At 51.1% G+C, this 20,266-nt stretch overlaps 1 protein-coding gene across 2 annotated transcripts; it reads right to left on the reverse strand.

Moving 5' to 3' along the window:
* Positions 1 to 267: 267 nt before the first annotated feature.
* Positions 268 to 19,569, reverse strand: LOC135456378 (adenosine deaminase-like). Of its 2 annotated transcripts, XM_064730178.1 has the most exons (12): positions 19,465 to 19,495; positions 18,613 to 18,725; positions 12,340 to 12,401; positions 9,097 to 9,219; positions 8,848 to 8,991; positions 7,960 to 8,075; positions 5,545 to 5,669; positions 3,904 to 3,975; positions 3,546 to 3,647; positions 2,807 to 2,874; positions 2,288 to 2,417; positions 268 to 1,889 (listed from the first exon to the last, which is right to left on the reverse strand). In XM_064730178.1, exons 2-12 carry the CDS (start codon positions 18,613 to 18,615, stop codon positions 1,788 to 1,790), a joined length of 1,047 nt encoding a protein of 348 aa, XP_064586248.1. In that variant the 5' UTR covers positions 18,616 to 18,725; positions 19,465 to 19,495; the 3' UTR covers positions 268 to 1,787. The 2 variants fall into 2 exon arrangements, with proteins under 2 accessions (XP_064586248.1, XP_064586247.1); XM_064730177.1 differs by lacking the exon at positions 18,613 to 18,725 and having other exon boundaries at positions 19,465 to 19,569.
* Between the last annotated feature and the right edge of the window lie 697 nt (positions 19,570 to 20,266).

The raw sequence follows: 20,266 nt of genomic DNA on the forward strand, positions 1-20,266 counted from the left end.
TCCCTTCCAAGCTGGCAGCAGGAGAAGGCAGCAAAGCCCCCATCACGCCTATCAATGAACCCCCAGCAGGGATTGGACACCACAGGCCACAGCTCCTAACAGTCACCCTTGGACAGAAAGGCACAAGGATTTCTCTTTTAATACAAATTTGTTATTTTATTAAACAGGATTAACAATCTAAACTGTCCAGAATCCAAACAAGCAACTCTTCAGAAACAATTGTTGGAGAAAATGACCCAAAACCTGTTTCTTACCACAATCACGTCCTTAAAAGTGATACTTTATCTTTTGCTTTATAAAAGTAAGAAAATCACTCTCTCATCTTCAGTTATCTATCTATGTGTCTATATGCACCACGTTCTTCAGAGATGAGTGTTTTACTCTGAAGACCAGCATGGAAGCCCAGAAAGAATGGAAACACTCCCAGCACACCATCCCTGCTGGCAGGGACTGGGCCAGTCCATGGGCTGTCCGTGGCAATGCTGACCATGGCCCCTTTGCAAAGGCAAACTTTTGGTACAGAATCTTTGGAGTGAGCATCTTGGCAGAGCCCTGGGATGCTAAAGCACACCACACACTCAGGTAAGAAAGCAATGGTCTCTTCTTCTCTGGATGCACAGCTCTATTGCTTATTGAGTAAAAACATTCTAATGCCATAAAAATCACTGAGGAAATTTTGGTGAGTTTCTCTGTATAAATTCTACACCAAACTGAAGATCTGACTTCTAGCCAGTGTCATAATTGAGTGAGAGAAGCAATCAGATGGGACCTGAGTCAATGTGTGACATTGGGTCCAAGTTACTTATTCAGCCTTTAGAGTGCCTTATGATTGAGTCAAATCAGAAAGAGGGCAGAATTGTTAAACCAGGCAATCAATCATGTTTTTTCCAAGCCCTAAACAAAGGTAAGAGGAAGATCAAACTGCAGTTCACAGGAGTTCTCCAAGATTAAAAAAGTGGGGAAGATCCCAGAAGGCAGATTTTGGCCTGAAGTGGTAAAATTATGTCCCAACTTCCCCTGCATGTGCAAGCATGGTCATGGCCAGCTGTGAGCACAGCTGGGGCCTGAGCCCAAGGTGTGCACTCTGCAGCAGTGACATTGGCAGGCCTGATACATGGGAGTTCTCTGCAAAAATGGATGCAAAACAAATTGTATTTTGTTTTAAATGCCCTTTGGACTTGTGCACTGGCAGGGGCAGCAGCTTGCAGCTTGTTCTTGTTCCAGTCCTGTGAGTACAAGACTAACCCTGGGTAAATAGAGCTGAGACCAGGCCCTCCCACCCACAGGGACAAGAATAAAGGCTCTGTGTCTGAAAGGGCTGCCAGCACTAGCACACCTCTGCCCTGGAAAGGTGAATTAACCCAGGCCACAGCCAGAGCTCAAAGTGGATATTTCAGCACTGAGGCAAGGGCCAGGCAGGTCAGTGGCACAGGACAGGTAAAACAGGGAAAGAGGGAAGGAAAAATCCCATAAGGGAGGTTGTTCTGTTTGCATTTGCAGCACAGAAAGCCCAGCAGATGGAGAAGGGAGTCAGGCCAGCAGGCAGAGCCAGTCTGCTCGCACAGCAGCAGGACAGGAAGCTGGAGATCCATTCAGGAGACACTGTGGGCCACAGGTAGGTGTGTGTGATTGATGGTCTGATTCTGATGGGCACTGTGAGGGTCAGCACAGGGCTGCCAGGAACAGAGGCTGGCTCTGGGCACCCCCTGCCAGTGCTCCCACTGGCACAGAGGAGAGCCAGGCTCTTGTGCAGAGGGGCCCCACTCCAGGCTGGCTCCAGGGACAGCTCAGGATGCATTGGGCACCATCCCATAGGCTTCATACAGCTTGTTGAGCAGCTCCTGCTTTTCCTTCTCAGGTAAGAAGCTGGACTGGGCTGCATTGATGTTCTGAGGAGGCAGAGGGAGAACACAGGGACATTAGGACACATCAGACATGAACACACAGCTGTGCACATCCCAGCACCTGGCTCTGAGCAGCAACAGGCAAGGGAGGGTGTAAAGTTTCCACTCTCAGATTCATTGCCATGGCCTTATTGGATGCCAACTGCTCTGGCCCATCACTAGCAGCAGTCCAGGAGAAATGAGACCAGCACAAAGCAAACGCCTTTAAATACTCTGGAATTTTTGGGAGATGTACTTTGAGCCTGGTCCTACTTTCCTGCTTACAAGGCCAGAGCGGAATTTTCTGCTTCCCATTTAAAACTCTTCAGCTTATAAATAAAACCAGCAGGTTGTTCTGGGCTGCACTGAGACACCAGCAGAGCACCCAGCCAAGGCTGACTTACAACTCTCTTGAGCTCCTCATCAGTGAATCCCATGTATTCCTTCACAATGCCATAGTCCTTGTCAAGGGTGGAGTTGAAGATGAGGGGGTCATCTGTGTTTAGAGAATAGTTGGCACGATCCTTCTTAAATCTGCAAGGAAATCAGGTTGAACTGGTGGGCAGAACACTGGCTGTGACACTGTGCAGTTCTCAGGGTGAAATGCAGCAAAAGCAAAGACTTTGGGACTGCTGGAGAAAAGCACAAGGCTCAGCTTGTCCCCTTGGCTCTGCACTGACCTGCCAGGAGTGGCTGGGCTGTAGCTTCTCGTGCCCCACAGCTCAGAGCAGGGCAGGAGGGACAGGGGAGCCTCCCCAAGGGACCCCCACACCCCTCCAGCTGCACCAGGCTCTCTCACCATGTGCCATGGTACATGGATGTGCCACATAATTAGATGTGCCTTAGCTTTGTAAAGCAATAAAACAGCTGTAATCAACCCAAATCCTGGTTATTTGAGATTTCACATAATTGAGAAGTCTTACTGTATTACGGGGTGTTTGGTGAAGTCCGGAGGACATGCCCCAGTGAGATAACTGGACCAAGGACAGACCTGTTTGGGGGAGTTGAGCAGGAAAACCAGAATCAACCACATGGATCTGAACCCCAGCTGTGGACACAGATAGCTCAGCACTGGTAAAACCAGGCCAGAGCTCTGTTCACAGCTGCCCCTCAGCACTGCTCTGACAGACCACTGCGTGTCCCAGGACAGGGATGCACGGAGCCACAGCACTGTGACAGGGCTGTGGGATGTTCCCCATGGCCAGTCAGTCACCAGCCCTGGGCCACTCACAGCTACAAAACCACCTGCATTAAGTACACATTCCCTCTATTAGTGGATATCCCCATTCTGGGGAAAAGCAAAAGAAATCCTTACGTGCACTGTAACTCCCAGGCATTCCCACCCTCCAGCCTGACTTGCTCTGGTACAGCAGCCTGATTTGTGTATAAATCAGTGAATAAGCCCTCCAGAATTTATCCTTGGCCACACAAGGATCCATTCTCTCTGCCACATCCCTCCCACCAGCTGCTGTGCACACCAGTGCTCCCAGCAGACACACAGGTTTGTCCCCAACATTTTTCCTGTGCAGCTTTGGGCATAAACACAACATCACTGTGCACATGCTCAGCACCTGGGTGTCAGGTCCTGTCCCTGGCTGTAGCACAGCCTGGGTGAGTGCTCAGCACCTCCCTGGCTGTCACAGTCCCGTGGCACATCCTTACCTCAAAATGCATCTTTGTTTTCAGCAGCTGCTTGTAGAGCTCATGGTCCTCCAGGACATGGTACCCATGGCCAACACGCTCGGTCTTCAGGACATAAACTGCCTAGAGAGCACAGGAGAAGCACTCAGAGCCTCAGGCACAGCTGAGCCCTGCCTGCCCAAAGCCCCCATCCCACTGCAGGTACAGCCACAGCCCCGAGCTGGCCCCTGGCATGTCCCTTTCCAGCCATCAGATCTATGCCCATGTTCTCAGGGTTCATTTTGCTGTGGATTTGGGGACAACATGGAAATCTCTGTGTCCTGAGCACAGAGGCATCGAAGCCTGTCCCTCTGTGCCCTGAGGCAGGAGCCCCTCATACCTCCTTGACCATGGCAGCCGGGCCAGCCTCCCCAGCATGGACGGTGCGATGGATCCCACACCTCTCAGCCTCCTGCAAAACAAGGGACAACATCCTCCTGTGCCATCCCCTGCAGCAAGGACAGCCAGCTCTGGGCTGGCACTGCTCTCACTGCAAGGCTCCTGTGCCAAGAGCCCACAGATCACGAGCCTTGCACTCCAAGGGCTGCAAGAGCTCAGTAATGTCACACACAGAGACACTTAAAAACCCTGGTTATCTTCCACTGGAGCCCAGCCAGGCTCTTCACGGCCTTTTAACCCTGGCTGAGTTCACCACTGCCTCCTTTCCAGACAGCAGCAAGCTCTGAGCTCCTCTTCTCCACCCACCAGCCTTTCTGCATGAAACTTGCAGCAGTTCCATGCTATGGAACTTCTACATTTTGGCTAGCTGCAGCCACATGTGAGGGTGTAGAAGCACCCCAGGGCAGAGATGAAGAAATGCTCTGACACAGTGAGGGGCTGGGGGTGGAGGCAGCCCAGCCCTAAGGACCCTGTGAGTGCAGCTTTGGGTTCAGCTCCATCATCACCCAGATAATTTCTTTGTCTGGGGGTCACAGGTCACCTGGGCTTTGGGAAGCCATGGAGCCTGGAGGGAAGCTTGGCTTCTGCTCTGCTGGGAAAGGGCCACCCAGCTGGCAGCAGCAGACAGGCTGCAAGCCCCATCTTGCAGCACATGTTGTTCACAGACATTCCTTCAGGGCTTTGCACTCAGGAGTGTTTTGCTGTTACTTAATAGGGATAGGAGGAGAGGTTGCTTCAGCATCTCAGAGCCTGAGTGAGCCCCTGGCACAGAGACAAGATGCATCCTTCAGACAGAGGAGGCTGGACCTGGTACTGCTGGCTCACCAGGGCAGGATGAGGTTGCCTTCCCATCAGTTAATGAAGCCCTGTTCCTGTGTCATTGTCTGTAACCACCCTGTTCACTCAGCACAGCAGGGCAGCCCTGTATCAGCTCCCACTGATGGGTAAACACCCCAAGGAAGCCCCAAGTCCTTTCAGATCTGACCACTCCTTGCAAACCACCACCCTTTCTGTCAGTGATGGTGCACAGCCTCCTCCCCACAGATGGTGGGGACTGACAACCCCAAATTCCCACCAGCCAAGAGCAGAGAGGCTTTCCCTTCCCTTGGAGCCACTGCAAAGGCTGAGGTTTGAGGAGAGCCTGGGATCAGGCTCCTGAAGCCATTCCAGTGTTTGCACTTGAGATGATCAGATAAAAGCCCTGCAAATGTGCAGTTTCTGCTCTGCTCCTCAGTGATTTCTGCCAGACTGGAAAGGCCAGTCTCTTCCACCCCTGACTGTGGTTTCACCAAGCCCCAGGAGCCAACAGCAGAGGGGTGGGGGTTGATTTGGGCTCCATGGAACTCATGTCACACTCACAGTGCCAAGCCCCAGCTCTGAGGCCATGTTTTAGCAATGATGCCTGCCATTAATCACTTAGGAAATATAAACAAATACTTTTTCTATTTAAGTGAATGTTTTTAATAGCTGCAACGAATTTTTAAGCTGTCCCAGCTGTTTGTAGTTTGAAAAGCATCCCTTCACACACATCCCCTCAATATATATTCTTCTAGTAATTTCTTTTTAAAAACTTATTACAAACCTCATAAGCCTTCTTATGCTCAGCATAATCCTCCACCTTCAGGGTCCCATCTCCAGCCAGGTCAACACCCACCACAGAGTCATTCTGGTACTTCTTGCAGAGCTCCACCACCTCTAGAGACCAGCCTGGGAGAGGCAGCAGCAGCAGCATTCAGGAGGAAGCATTCATTAGGGTCACACTTTCAGCATCTTTCTAAACAAATGCTGGTCCTACAACTAGAAGGCTACAGCTATTTTCTTTAGTCTTTCCCAAAATTTGATGCTCAAAAAGAAAGCTAGCAAACTCCTAGGAAGGTCTGTCATCTCTGTGATCTTCAGGCAGATAAAAGCTGTCAGCTGATCAGTCTGTTGTCAGTGAAAGGGAAATTAAATGCATTCACCAGCTATTAAACTGCTCTCATCATGTTTTTCTGCTCACTTCAAGCAAGGGAAAAATTAATTAAAAATCTTCCAAGCAGTGGTGACTGCTGCAGTTGCTGGAGGTAAGATGAACTGCACTGCCCAGGGGCTGTAACATGATGTGTTGGAGAAATTCCCCAACTCCTGAGCTCTCATCCCCTCCCTGGCTGGGCAGGGTGAGGGTAAAGGCAGGAACTGCCCCACCTGATGAGCTGTGTCAGGGAGGAGATTGGGCAGGGAGGGGTCTCTGGGGGGCCCTGTGCTGCAGCCATCCCTGCCCTGGTGCATCCTTGACTCTCCCAAGGATTCTACTCCTGATAGGAAGGAGCTGAAGTTTTATCTACTTGCCAGCAGGGACAAAGACACTAACAAGTGGCCAACAACTGCTTGAGAGCTCTCTCATCAGGATAGATAACCTCTGAGAGAGAAACTGCATCTACCAGCTCACATAGCACTTAACCCTAGCAGAAAGGCCAAGAAACAGAGAGAAACAGTTGTGTTAATAATTAACAGGCACCTGCTGTGTACACAAAATCCCCAAATCATATGAACACACCAGGATGATGTCTGCAACTACATAATCTAGTTTTTTCCACCATTTTCCAACTTGCTGGGTTAGAGTCATTATTTTATTAACAAGTTTAATATGAGTCAGTTCTGGCTGGTATCTCTGCCTTTCTCTCATCAGTTCATTAATTACAGGGTGGCTTCTCAGAGTGCAGCACATTCTGAATGCACTGCTAAAGACTTTTATCAAGCACACCATTGGTTCTGGGTATCAGCTGGGACACAGGTATGAGAATGCCACCTCTGCTGGTTGCAGCAGCAATCCCTCCTGCAGGGCAGTGCAGGCTGCACACACCCTTGGGTGCTCCTGCCACCTCCTTCCTTTACCACTTGTGCACTGGCAGGGACTGTAACTGCAGATCACTGTGACACTGCCTGACAGCTCTCCTATTTCTACAAAGAAAAACATTTTTTTCTCCTAGAAACCAGAAATATAAGGATCAAGTTTTCAAAGTAATGTTTTGTGTTGACTGTGCAAGCAGGGAAAAGAAAAATTAGAAAACCCCACTTTCAAATCTACCAAGATTCTACCAGCTTCCAAGAAAATAATTTTTGACATTTCTGGACACAATTTAATAATGTACTCACTAGGAAAAATCTTTCCACCATCTACCCTACTAAGCCTACATAAAACTGGTGTGAGATATGAAGATACTCAGAATAAAACCTTCACATAAAACAGCTGCTGTCACACAGGCTCTCTCTGGCTGCATCCTTCCCTAGAGGAAGAAGCTTGTGAAAACTCAGCAGCCCATTGAAATGCTGGTAATTGGCTTTTATATCTGTTCTGGGTCACAGCACCTGTTACCAACAAAGCTTTTTGTCTAAACTGAGGATTTTTAAAAAAACATTTTATATACGTGCTCAAGTGTATCTGACTTGTGTTTTCAGATTTAGCCAGCAGAGACTGTGGATTGTGGATTGACTGTGGACTGTGGATTGACTGGACAGTGCCAATGGATTCTCTGGCTGCCCCATGACCAGGCTAAGGAAGGAGCATCCTGCTGTAGGACCATGAGCAGGGAATGTGAGATGTGCTGCCTGCTCCACCTCCCACGACCATTTGCTCTCAGACCTCCAGCCACTCATGGCAGATGCAAGTGCTCACTGTACCAATGGTTTTAGTGGCCCAAGGTGAGCTCTGGCCTTTGGGCAGGGAGCAGAGACCACAGCTGCCCCAGGAGTGCACAGAGGAGCCCCTTTTGTCCCTCTAGCAAGGCACAACCAGTTCAGATACTGGTTGTACCCACAGACCCCCACTCCTGCATCCAGCAGAGCTTTGCCCTACAGTGAAGGAGCAGAGACCCCCAGAGACCCCCAGCACTGTCTGGTGCAGCACCAGCCCCACAGACTGGGGCTCTCCCCACATCCTGCAGGGCCCCAGCCCCAGGGACATCCCCCCACCCCTCAGGGAAGGGAGCAGAGCAGCAGGGCAGCTGCAATACATTACTTGGCATATGGCGCATGCAGCATAGAATAGACCTGGCTTTGATGTGGAAATCCCTCTCTCCATCCTTCAGTCCCTGATTTACGAGCTGAACCACTTCATCTGGAGTGAGGTCCCCCCTGCAGGGAAGAAAAGCCATCAGCAAGAGGCCACACACTTGCCAGGGGGGCAGGCAGGTCCAGCCCAGCAGCCCCACAGCAGGACAGGCTGCCCCAGGTTCCACTTGCCCAGTGAGACCACCCAGAGCCCTTTTGCAGCCCTGCCACAGCCACATTTACCTGGTACAGGTGTAACCCCTGTGCCACTGCAGCAGGCACAGATGGCACCAAGATTTAGAAAGGCCTTGGGGAACTGGGTGCCCATCCTGCCTGAGCAGAGGAATCCCCTCTTTGCCAGAGCATCTCATTGGGGCACACAATTCTCTGCAAGCCCAGGGCTCTGCACCCACCACAGCACACTCTGCAGGGGCCCCAGAGCCCAGCACTGATTTAATGAGAGGCACAAACCACAGAGGGGATGTCATGAGAGGAAGGGATCAGAGCAGCAGCCCCCTCCAACACCAGCCACCACCTCTGCCAGCTCAAACTTCCATTCTGTGGTCAGGCAGTCCCTATGGGCACATTCCTTTCCCTCTCACAGAAAAGAGCTTCAGCCTGAAAGTTGAGCACAGAACCCAGTGCCCAGAGCAAGGGACATTAAAACACTGCAGCACACAGAGGTGTTCAAGGTGAAAAACCCTGTTGATGGGAGAGGTGGAGGCATGCTGGCTCTCACTGCATGGAGGAGGAAGCAGGTTTGTTACAGCAGCCTTTGAAGGCACAGTGGCTGACTGGCATGGGGATGCCTTCTCCATGCCCACCCAGCAGCTCCCAGCTGCCCAGGATCACTCACTCAGCTTGTCCCCAGGGGATGGGATCCACACCAGAGTTGGCCAGGAAGTGAGGGCTGTACCGAACCTCCACGTAGGCGACTCCTTCCTTGGCTTTGGTCTCCACAAACTCGTAGGCAATTCTCCTCACTGCCTCACGGTCACCCCTGCAGGGATGGCAGTGCCACTGTCACCCCCAGGGCCCACAGGGCACCTTTGAGGTTGATCCTGACAGGCATTGAGGGGGAAAAAGCAGAAAGCAGGGTACTTACGCAATGGCAGGCATGTAGTAATTAAATTTCTCTAGGAACTCGGGGAGTGTCAGTGGTGTGTCATAGCTCACATACTTCATGAGCTCCTCAACAGTGTTCCCAGGGAGAGGGATGCCTCTTTTCCTAGAAACAAAGCCACATGTTACTGACAGGGAAGGTTATCCCATTTTTAACAAATCCATTGTACACACCAACTGCATCCAAAGCTGGCAGCATCAACCATCATTTCCTCCCAGGAAAGATCCAGCAAACCCTGTCCTTCCAAAAGCTCCTCATGGATGGAGCCCTGAACCTCAGCAGAGAGGAAGGCAATCCAAAACACAGGCAAAGCACAAACAAACCCAAATGCAAGCCCAGGCTGACCCGGCAGGAACACAGCCAGGGCACATTTTAAGCTTAAGGAGGAGTTCATCTAAAGGGGCTCTGCATTATTTCTTGGCACGTCCTAGACCTAGCAGCAGAATTGCCAAAATTCTTCAGAAGAGTTAATTTCCACTTATGCAGGCTCAAAGGATTAAAAAATCAAGGAGATGCTCCAGGACCTGGGATCACACAGGCAGAAGTGTTGTGGCCCATGGGTTTAGTGCCAGCAGCTCCTGAGAGGGAGCTGCTTCCTGAGCCCAGCGTCCTGGTGGCATCTCCTGTGACAGGAACAGCTCCCACACAGGAACAAAGGGCAACAGCTGCTCTCACTGAAGGGACACACACACTCATCCCCATGTAAATGCCTCCAAGAGGGAAGAGCCACTTTTCCCAGGAGCAGCTGGAATTCTGAGTGGGTGAAGGTGTTCCTGGTGTGGGGACAGCTGAGATCCAGGGAGCTGCCAGCCAAGGGTGCTGCAGCTCTCTGGGCAAGCTTTGCCATATCCCCACCCTCTGGTACCCTGCACAAGCCAAAACAAATTTGGAATAATAACCAGACATTTGTTTTTAATCCCCTTTCCTGCCACAATGAATTACAGCTGATTGATGGGAGAGCCCTGCTAATAGAGACAAAACACCAGAGCCAGCTGCAGTGCTGCCCTGCCAGCAGCCATCCCCATGAGCCATGCAGGGACACAGTCCAAAGGAGCCTGCTCCTGGCCTTGGAAAACATTGCTCCTGCCCCACTCAGGCAGCAAGGAAAGCAGCCCCATGCTCAGCCCTCACATGCAATCTGCACAGATTAAGTTGCAGGGAACACTCACTGCTGCCAAGGCATCGGTTTTCCTCCCTGCCTTGCCCTTTCCATGGCACTGACACCTCAGTCTCTGCTCCAGGAACCGACCTGCACCTTCCTCCACCTGCCCCAGCAAAGTTTCCTACAGCAAAGCCACTGCCCTGACCTGCTCCATGTGCTTGCTGAGGCAGTGCCTTCCTGCAGGCACCAGTGGCAGTGCTTTGGGATGATCCACACTGGACCCACACCTCTGCATGGGGAGATCTGGTGCATCATGCCAGTGTGGCTTTTGGGCTGCTGCTGCCCCTCCTTGCAGGTGGGATCCTTATTGCAGCAAAGTGGCCAGAGGGGAACGTGTTTGTCCTCACTGCCACCTCAGTGTCCTGCCCAGAGCTCCCTCCAGCCATGGGCAGCGCCATGCACACCATGCCACCACTGAAAGGGCACCTCTGCTGGGGACACCCAGGCCCCACGAGGGGTCTATCACACCTCTGAGCCCTCTGGCTGAGCAGGAATGCTGCAAAGGCTGACCCAGACCTGACAGAATTGGAGACAAGGTTTCTAAATACAGCTGAGTTAGCAGTGCACTGGCCACAGGGGCCTGTGCATCCCAGCAGCTTGGGCTTCTGTCTACATGGTCAAACACCATCTAGCAAAATTATTTCCAGCTCTTTACCTTTAAAAATAGACCACAAGCAGCATTTTCTACCCAGAGTGAGGTTATGAGGGCAGTCAGTCCCCTACAGCCTTCTGCACTGCCCCAGTGGTTTGTGTGTGAGTGCAAGTTTCAGAGCCCATGAACAGCACAGCCTTGCTCCACCCCAGGGCTGGCAGCTCAGGGGGTGCCAGGGCTGCTTAAAAATAAGAGGGAACTCAGCACACACTCAGGCAATGAAGGTTTCTGCCCTGAGAAAGGATCCTGGCACAGGATCCCCAGACAGCCAGTGCCTCCTGGGTGTCAGGGCTCCTGCAATTCCCCTAGGGAACTACACTGGCATTTTCTGTTTGCAGGCAGAGGGACGCAGCACAGCCCCAGGGAGTCAGCACCAGCTCTCCTGTTCTCTAGGAGCTGCATTCCAGCCCTGCAGCCCAGCAGCAGGAACCCTGAGGTCATCATGCCAGCATCCAGCAAGAAAATGGGATGGACAGCCCTGACCCACCCTCCTTTCTCTGACAGTGCAGCAAAAGGTATGGCCAGGGCTGCAGAAAGAATAGTCCTCCCTAGGAGTGCACTGCCTTGGAATCTGCTGGGCTCACAGGATGCTAGACACCCTCCCCATCCTCCTCCCCAAAATACCAGAACTGACTTCCTCCCCAAAATACCAGAGTTGTGCCTAAGAGCCATTTACTGAAATCCTTACCATTGCCACCTTCTTGTTCTGAGGTATCAGTGACAGCTGGAGGAAATCTTGTTTGTTTTGCTTACAAATGTGGAGCCAGGCCCTGGCACAGGTTAATCATTCACCCCGTGCTTCCCACACAACCCACACTGAAGGAAGATGCACGTGGGCTCTGTCAGGGAAACATCCTCTCTCTGAACCCCTGCCAGGTGCTTCCCTGGGCCAGCCCCACACCAGTGAGGCTCCCTGCCTGCTGACACCAGGCACACAGCCTGGCATTCAAATGCCCATGGCAGCAGGGCAGGCAAGGCCACCCAAGCTGGCTTTTCCTCCCAAACCACGTAGCAGCAGCAGGACCACCAAGACAACACTCCCAGCCTGCTGCCATTCCACCTGGCTTTGTGAGGAGGAATGGGGAAAAAGAAATGAGACTGCAGCACCTCTGCTGTGTCCTGGGCACACTTCAAAGGCTCTTTATGAGACATCTTCTGGACTTCTCTCATGGTGCTCCTCTGAGCTTGCCCAGCTCCCAAACCCACCTCAGTCCCATTCCTGCTGCCTGGGAAGCCCCCCTGTCTTCTGGGGTGTGCTCAGTGCCCTCACACTGTGCAGGTCTGGGCAGAGCCAGAAGCAGCAGCAGCCAGGTTTGCTGCCTCAGGAGCTCCTCTGTCACAGACAGCAGCAGCAGAAGGGAGGATGCCTTTGCACTGCAGCTCCCAGAGCTGATGTCCCCCCACAACTCACTTGCCAAAGTACAGGATGGTCTCTGGTCTGATGGCTCCATCCAGGTGCACGTGAAGCTCTACCTGCAATGGGAGAAATGGGTCAGGCACTCTTGAGCTGCAACAATAATTCAGACAGAATTAACTGGTGCCCACATGGGTATAAATGTACCCAATACAGATACAAAGTCATGACACATCAACATTTTTAAAATATAATCATTATGAAATTTATTTTTCAGTATCTATGTATTGTCTAAGTATTTTGCTGCAGCTTACACATTTAATGAGACTTTAGAAATTTATCCTCTTCCCAGTAATTTTGAGGAACAGCTCTCTCCTTACTTAGAGTTCAGGAGGAGTGAAAAAAGCAAATTCCAGACACCTTGACTTTCCAGCTCGCTTCCTCCTTGAAATCACAGGAAGCCAAACCCTAATTAATTTCCTAAGAGTCATTACATGAAAACTTGGACTTCACTTCCAAGAATCAGCTCCTGCTGGGTTGTTAGTTACATGGTATTATCAGGGCTTACAGGCTCTCTAATCCTACACAAGGGGTCAGTCCCATGGCACAAAGGTGCCATAAAATAATAATAACAATAAGAATAATAACAACAAGAAGAAGAAGTTGCCCCATAGAGCCAACAAGGTTTCAAAATAACACACTTAAATTCTTATCCATTAAAAATGGGACATTAACTAAATTCTTTTTACTCTGAAGCCCTATTTCCCCATTATTGCTGAAACTTTGAATTTTGGAGAAAGGGAGCCAGAAAAGCAAAAGCAAGCTTTTCCCATTAGCCAGCTGGGGCTTTTGGATGAACATGACATATGTGATTTGGAAGTCGAACTGGGAAGGAAAATATTAGCTGTAAAATGTTTCAGCTAGATAGCCATCTTTCCAGAACTGTCTTCTTTTAAGTAACAGAATAGCCTACAAAATACATATTAGATTTTACTGTATTTTTACACAAAAAAAGTAGATTAGAAACTTAATATACAAGGTTCTTTTAGGATATAACATCAAGGACATTTAGTTATAACACCCATGCATTTTCCTGCATAGATGAGAGCTGCAGGTGCCAAGGGTAAGAAAGAAGTAGGACTCAGAAGAGGACTGGATATTTGCATGGATAACTGACCTCCCCAGGGTTACTAATTACAGCCCACAAACCCTCTGGTGTCAGGGCAGGTATCAAACAATAACTACCAGGAGCTGGGAGAAAACTGAGCAAGCAGTGCCTGCTGGTGCCCAGGAGCAGGTGAGGTGAGCTCCTGGCACAGGGCTGGCAGTGCCCATCTCTGGGGCTGCACGGATGCCCAGGAGCTCACTCCATCCCCACACACACCCTGCACACCTGCCCTGCAGGCACAGCACCTGCCTCACTGCCAGGGCTCCCACTCCTGCTGCAAAAGGCAGGGCAGGGACAGTGCTGGGGCTCAGGCCACCTCCTCATGATGGCCACCAAGCTGCCACTGAAACACTGCTGGGTGCCAAACGCAGGTGGGGCAGGCTGAGCATGGATCAAACTGCTGGTGGCAATCAGCTGCTCCAGGGGTCATGGATACACCCACAGCCACCACTGACAGCACACTGTAAAAGCACACCCCTGCCACTGCTCCTACCCTCAAGATACCATCTCAGTCTACACAGAGGAAGATTTAAGAAGGGCAAAACCTGATCTTTCACCTCTCCTTGAGTTATGCAATCCTGCTTATGAGGACTAAATGTCCTGCAAAGCAGCAAATAAAATAACAGCATACAAACATGGTCTGCATTGCCAGATGTAGATGCCTGGCGTGTTTTCCACTCTTGAGCTCCAACTCTTATTTCAAAACCATGCAAGATCCACTCCTTGAGGTATTCAACAGCACTCAAGACTTTCTGATGGAGTTACAGGTTTGAAATTTCCTCATATTGGATTTAAAAACAAAGCAACCTGAACCTGTTGAGGTCTTCTCCCTCAAACACTTTTCAAGTGTTTTCTGCAAGAACATCCCAACATGACATTCCCATCAGTGAGACAGCAGATTCCATGGTATCCTTTACCTATGTAAGTCACTTTCTCCTGCCTCTTCTGCAGGTGAGATGCTTGTAAAGCAGCAAGTGCCTCTCCAATATCAGCAACAGGCTCTTTGTCCCCTGCCAGCCTTTTTTTTTTTTGGGTCTGTGTCCTAAGAAACCCTTGTTCAATGCTGTTCAACCCAAAAAGTTTTGGCTTTCCTCCAGACCAGTGCTTGAGAGCAGAGTTTGAACTCTCCTATGCTCTTTAGATGGCCAAAGGACATCCAAGAGCAGATGGAAGTGTGCCTACAGGCCTCCAGATAAGGATGCAATCAGCAGAGGCAAAACCCAGCAGCTCATCTGCTCTGGCCACCTTGCTCACAATCCCTGAGGCTTTCCAGGTCCGTGGGAGGCTGCTCACTGCAGATTACATTGCAGCTCTCTTCCTGTGTGTTTGTTTCAGGTAAACAAAGCACAAGTCTTCTCCTCTTACAAATGGGTGACACGACCTTGCCTTAAGCCAAGGAAAGTACCCAGATAAGGATGAAAGAGTTTTCTCTGAGCTGTGGCTCCAGGGGACGAGGCCTGAGCAAGCAGAAATCAGGTGAATGCAGGAGCCCAGTGGCTCTTCCAGAGCTCTCTGTTCCTCAGTACACAGCTCCATGTGAATGTGCTCTCCACCCCAAACCTTCTGAATTATTTGTGGAGAAAGCACGAGCACACACATTGTATTGGGATCTCAACACCTGGTGAAGGATCTGAACAGCACCACAGGCTGCACCAGCACTGGGCCGGAACCTTCAGCCACCCCAGGACCACTGATCACAGAATCACAGATTGGTTTGGGCTGGAAAGGAACTTAAAGGTCATTTAGCCCCAACCCCCCTTTGCTGTGAGCAGGAATGCCACCCACCAGAGCAGATTGATAACTTCCCTTATCAGCCCAGCTGATGTGGTAACACCTGTTCTGATGAAGAACAAGAGAGCAGCAGAACTCTCCAGTGCTTTCCTGAGGAAGGAGCTTTGTTCTTCTCCCAGGTACAGTGAGGACCCTCAGGACCAGCTTTGTGCAGGAACCCTTCAATCCCCCCTGCACCTCCACTGACCTCCCACCAGCACATCAAAAACCCAGAGTGTAATGCAATAAAGCTTTTAGTTTCACTCCAGACTTGTTGGAAGCCAGAGGCATGGGTTCAAAGAACGTTCAAAAGGCTGTAAATTGTGTGTTCCTCAGCACAGTCCCCTGCAAGGCCATCAGAGCAAGCCCAGCCATTTCCACTTTTATGCAAAAAAAGTTTTAGCTCAACCATGGCACATGACTCATTAGTGCAGATATCAGCAAGTTGGTTCAGATTTTTAAAAAGGAGAAGTTTTAAGGGCTCTGGCTTGACTTCTCTGAAAATATTGTAATGTTTTCTTTGAGATGAAATAAGCTTCAAAAATAAATTCAAACACAAAATGAAGGTACTCAAATAAGTACGTTCCATTCCAAGATCAAGTCTGATTATTTTCATTTTAGTGAAATTAAGAGGAAAAAGTTAACCAAACATTCCAAGTATTTTTATCCACAGTCGACCCAACACAATTTCTCTATTATGGTTTGATCAGTGGACCATGGCAGAGCAGTTACCTGCTCAGCTTGCCCATTATATGGCATAAAAAGAGCCATTCAAGCTAAGGCACTTAAAGGATTTTCTGTATAAGGAGGTTGTCAGGGTCTTTTTAAAAATATATACAATGACCAAAGTCAGTCCTCCCCTTTTATTGTGAGGTTTGCAGCAGACGTTAATAGATAATCAGGCTGCTGATAAAGTTGCATCATTTTAAAACCCTTCACAGTGACTTTACCCAGGATTATTTATCAGCCTCTTGAAAGATGGTGATTTAGGCTCATTCTTTTAATCTCAGTGGCTGAAAACCAGGCTAATTGCAGCTCTAATTTGTCAATTATTTGATAAGCGTGACAAATCACTGGAAAAAACAAGTCTGGTTTTAAGGAAATGTGCTGTTAGGAAAAAAGAGTTCCTCATCCTAAATTCATCTCAAATGCTCATTTAGAAGCAAGAGGTGAGAGTGGCTCAAGAGAGTGGAAGTAGCACAGCATTATCCTCAAACCTGAACACTTCACAAATGCACCTGAGAGATGTACCTGTCACCTGCTGGAAGGGGTGAGCCTTTACAAGAGGAACATGGGAGACTACAAGCCCCACAGAGCACCCCTGGAGGAAATATTTGTGCTTTCTATGCATCTGGACAATGATTTATGGGTTTGGTGGCTGAGGAAGAGGAGGATGCTCCAGTGCTGAGCAGCCTGGCACCAACTACATCACTGACCTCAGTGGGAGACCCCTGGTGACATTAATAGGTGATGGTGGCTGTGTGTCATCACAGGTGATGATTCCCATGGGGTGGCAGGGCCATGTGCCCACCAACCCAGCACAGAGCTCACACCCACCCCTGGCTAGAGCACAGCACCCCTTCAGAGCAAAACAAAGAGTAAAACAGAGTCCTGGCACTTAGTGCAGCACCAAGACAACCTCTTACTGCCACCTGGATCTGGGAAGGTTATCCAAGAGCATCCCTGTGCCACACTGGCAAAGAACTGAGCACACAAGGCAGCACTGTGTAAGGCATGGCTCGAGCTCAGGGCAGTCTCAGCAGCACCAGGCTCTGACCACGCCAAGTCAGGGCTCAGGCTGGGCACAAGAGGTGGAGGAGACAAATCCAACATCATCCTCCACACACCATCGTGGACCTGCAGTCCCCTGATGGGCAGGGAGAGTCTGCAGGGCCACAGGGAGTGGGACAGGACATCCAAACCCCCTGGGTACAGCCAGCACAGGCACCTTTGGTACCACCCAGGCTGGGCCAGCAGCCACTCTTCTGTGAGAGGCTGACACACACAGTGTGCCTCACAGAGCAGCTCCCCCATGTCACCTGATGATTATTTTATAAATGAGCTACACCAGTCCCTGGAGAGAGTGGGCCTGACCCCAGAAAGCCCTGTTCCCATTCTGCTCTCCATAGCATGGCACACGGAGCTGCAGGAGAAGACAGCCATACATCCTGAAGTCCCCAAGCTGGGCTGGCCTACAAGAAGGGGGCAGTTAGCAAGGACACGGTCTCTGCTCTGGCTGTGGGACAGAAAGGGTGATGGCTGACATCAAAGGAACATCAAACTTCTCTGTTCTTTTATGGCCTGAGATAAGCAGGGTTCAAAGTTGTCCTGCCACAGCTCCCTGTTCATCACTGCAGGCACTGAGAGTCAGCGAGTTCCTGAAAAACACAGAGGCAGCCCCAGCCCCACATTCAGCTGGGGCAGAAGCTGCTCCAGTTGCCAGAAACATCTCTAAAACACAAAACTGATCGTTCCCAATGGCAGAGCATCCAGAGGAATGAATAGGGCTCATTAACTGACTTCAGGCCCATTTTTTTTCCCCAAGCCTGACTTAGCAGGTTCACAGGACTGAAAGGGACTGCCTGAGTCAGGAAAACGAGTCCCAATAATTGCCAACAGCCAGACAACAGAAGCTGATCTTAGCAGTCAAACCCTGCAGTTTTTCCTAGGTCTTTCTCTTTGGTATTCCAGTCTACCATACACTGGGAAAGCAGAAGCACAAATGAAAGAAGAACTTAAGTTACTTGTCTCAACCAAAAGTTTAAAATCACCAGGATGAATCAACAGCCTTTTTCTTAGTGGAGCTGATGAAGCACCACCATCTCCCAAAACTGAAGTGCACTTAAAAAGGCTTTAACCATCAGCACCTGCCAATGCTCCCTGGATTTTGGTATCAAGGTTTGCCTGCTACTGCACAGATCAGCTTCCTGGAAAGGGAACCATAGTGATAGAATGAAACATGAATCAGACCTGTGCACACTGCCCTTTCCAAGTATGTGAGACTTTCCTGGTGCAAACTCAGCTGAGAGATAAACAGAGTGGGAGTGGATACAAACAGCAGCAAAACCCCCCATCCTTTTGTGGTTTCAGAGACAATCTTCTTCTCTAGAAAAGCCACAAGCTGTTGCCACCACTCACGTTTTCCCAGAGCAGCACCACAACTCCCACACCACTTTTCTTGGTCTCCTCTGCCTTGACTCCTACTTTCCCACAAGAGCCCAGCCTGGCACACCCTGTACAGCACCTCACCCAGACCACAACATGATGGCTGAGCCATCCTGCAGCACAGGCAGTGTTCTTCCATCAGATACAGGACTATTGCTAACCACAGCTCTTTCATCTTCTTCCTCCTCTGGTCCTCTAGGTTACAATCTGGATAATAAAAACATTACCATATGATCCTACTAGAGATGTAGGACACAAGGCATGGAGAGAGTGAAAGACTGGTGCCTGCTGTCAGAGAGTGCTCCAAAGTGGTGCCATGGGTATCTGAAGAATAACTGAACTAAATGTGTAAGAGAAAAAAAAAGCAATGAAACCACAAAAAAAAAAGAAAAAAAAAAGAACAAAAAAAGCACATGCAAACCAACCCCCAAAACAAAATAAAAGACACAAGAGAAAAAAAGAGAAAACATCTGTTTTAGCAGGCTACGATAGCAGTTGGGACGCAGGGCCCTTCAGAGCCTCCCCTTCCCCAGCCGGGCCACCTGTGCATCCCCAGCCCGGCAGAGCCGTGTCCCTGACCGGGTGCTGGGATGAGCCTGACCCGCATCGCCCCGGCGGCGGGATGTGCGGGACACCGGGTCGGCCGTGCCCGTCCCTGAGGGGAGCACCGGCATGGCCCGTGCCCGTCCCTGAGGGGAGCACCGGGACCGCCCGTGCCCGTCCCTGAGGGGAGCACCGGGCCGGGCCAGCGCAGCGCCCTGCTGGGACCGCGGGGTGACAGCGGGGGCACCGAGCGCTGTCCCGGGACACATCCCCAGCGAGGGCTCGGCCGTGCCGCAGCTCCGGCCGGGGCAGCCCCGGGCTGCGGAGAGCAGGAGCGCCCGCCCGGCTCCGGTGCACGGCCGGAGCACGGCACCTCCGCACTGGGCACGGCACCTCCGACACGGGCACGGCACCTCAACCCCGCGCACGGCACCTCAGCCCGGGCGCGCCGCGTTCGCCGCTCCCGTTCGCAGCACCTCGGTGCCGGTGCACGCCCCGTTCCCGGCTCTGCGCCTCCGGCAGCGCCGCCAGCCCACCTTGGGTCCCTCGAAGATTCCCCGTGCCCGCTCCATGCTGCCGCTGCCGCTGCCGCCGCCGTTGCCGCCGCTCTGCCGCCGCCGCCGCTCCGCGCCCGCCCCGCTGGCCCGGCCCCGCCGGCCCCGCCCCGGCCCGCCCCGCGCACGCCGGGCCCGGGGCAGGCACAGGGCGACAGAGCAGAGCGCTTCGGCTGAGGGGAGACGCTGGGGTGCACCCCCTTCCTCCCCCTGCCATGACAGGGACACCTGCCGCTATCCCAGGCTGCTCCGAGCCCCGTCCAGCCCGGCCTTGGACACTGCCGGGGATCCTGGGTCAGCCACAGCTTCTCTGGGCAAGCTGTGCCACCCTCACCATTCTCACAGGGAGAATTTCTTCCTCACGTTTAAAATAAACCCACCCTTCCTGCAATCCCACTTTTGTTTCCTTCAGGATTTGAGGGCCCGGGTGGACCTGCTGATCCAACGATAAGAGTGGCAGAAAATGGAACTGAAAAAAAATGATAGCTTGGCCTGAAGAACAGGAAAGCAATCTCCAGCTTTGATTTCAATCTGAAACCAATTCAACAATGTTTGTTTTAACCTTTCCTGCTCTCAAACCTGCTGCTTAGTGACTTACTTTGTCTGATGGAGTTTGGTCCACCGCATCTACTTGCAGCTCCTGCAAACTCACACTTAGCTTTCCATTTCTTATTTTCAGTGACCTGGCCATGTTTTATGCTGCTTCTCTGCCTCCTGCTTTCCTCTCCCGTGGGTGATGCACATGGCAGCCCACATCTTTTAAGACAGTGAGGCAAAAAGCCAC

Source organism: Zonotrichia leucophrys, chromosome 20 (assembly GCF_028769735.1).
Source record: "Zonotrichia leucophrys gambelii isolate GWCS_2022_RI chromosome 20, RI_Zleu_2.0, whole genome shotgun sequence".
Taxonomy (NCBI): Eukaryota; Metazoa; Chordata; class Aves; order Passeriformes; family Passerellidae; genus Zonotrichia; species Zonotrichia leucophrys.

Bases quoted from the DNA above. Each gene is read 5' to 3' on its own strand.
- LOC135456378 (XM_064730177.1), bottom strand. From the start codon at position 19,500: ATGGAGCGGGCACGGGGAATCTTCGAGGGACCCAAG. The intron at 3,976-5,544 runs GTTTGTAATAAG...CTTGTTTTGCAG, and splicing joins AGCATAAGAAGGCTTATGAG to GAGGCTGAGAGGTGTGGGAT. The intron at 2,875-3,545 runs GTAAGGATGTGC...TCCCCCAAACAG, and splicing joins AAACAAAGATGCATTTTGAG to GTCTGTCCTTGGTCCAGTTA.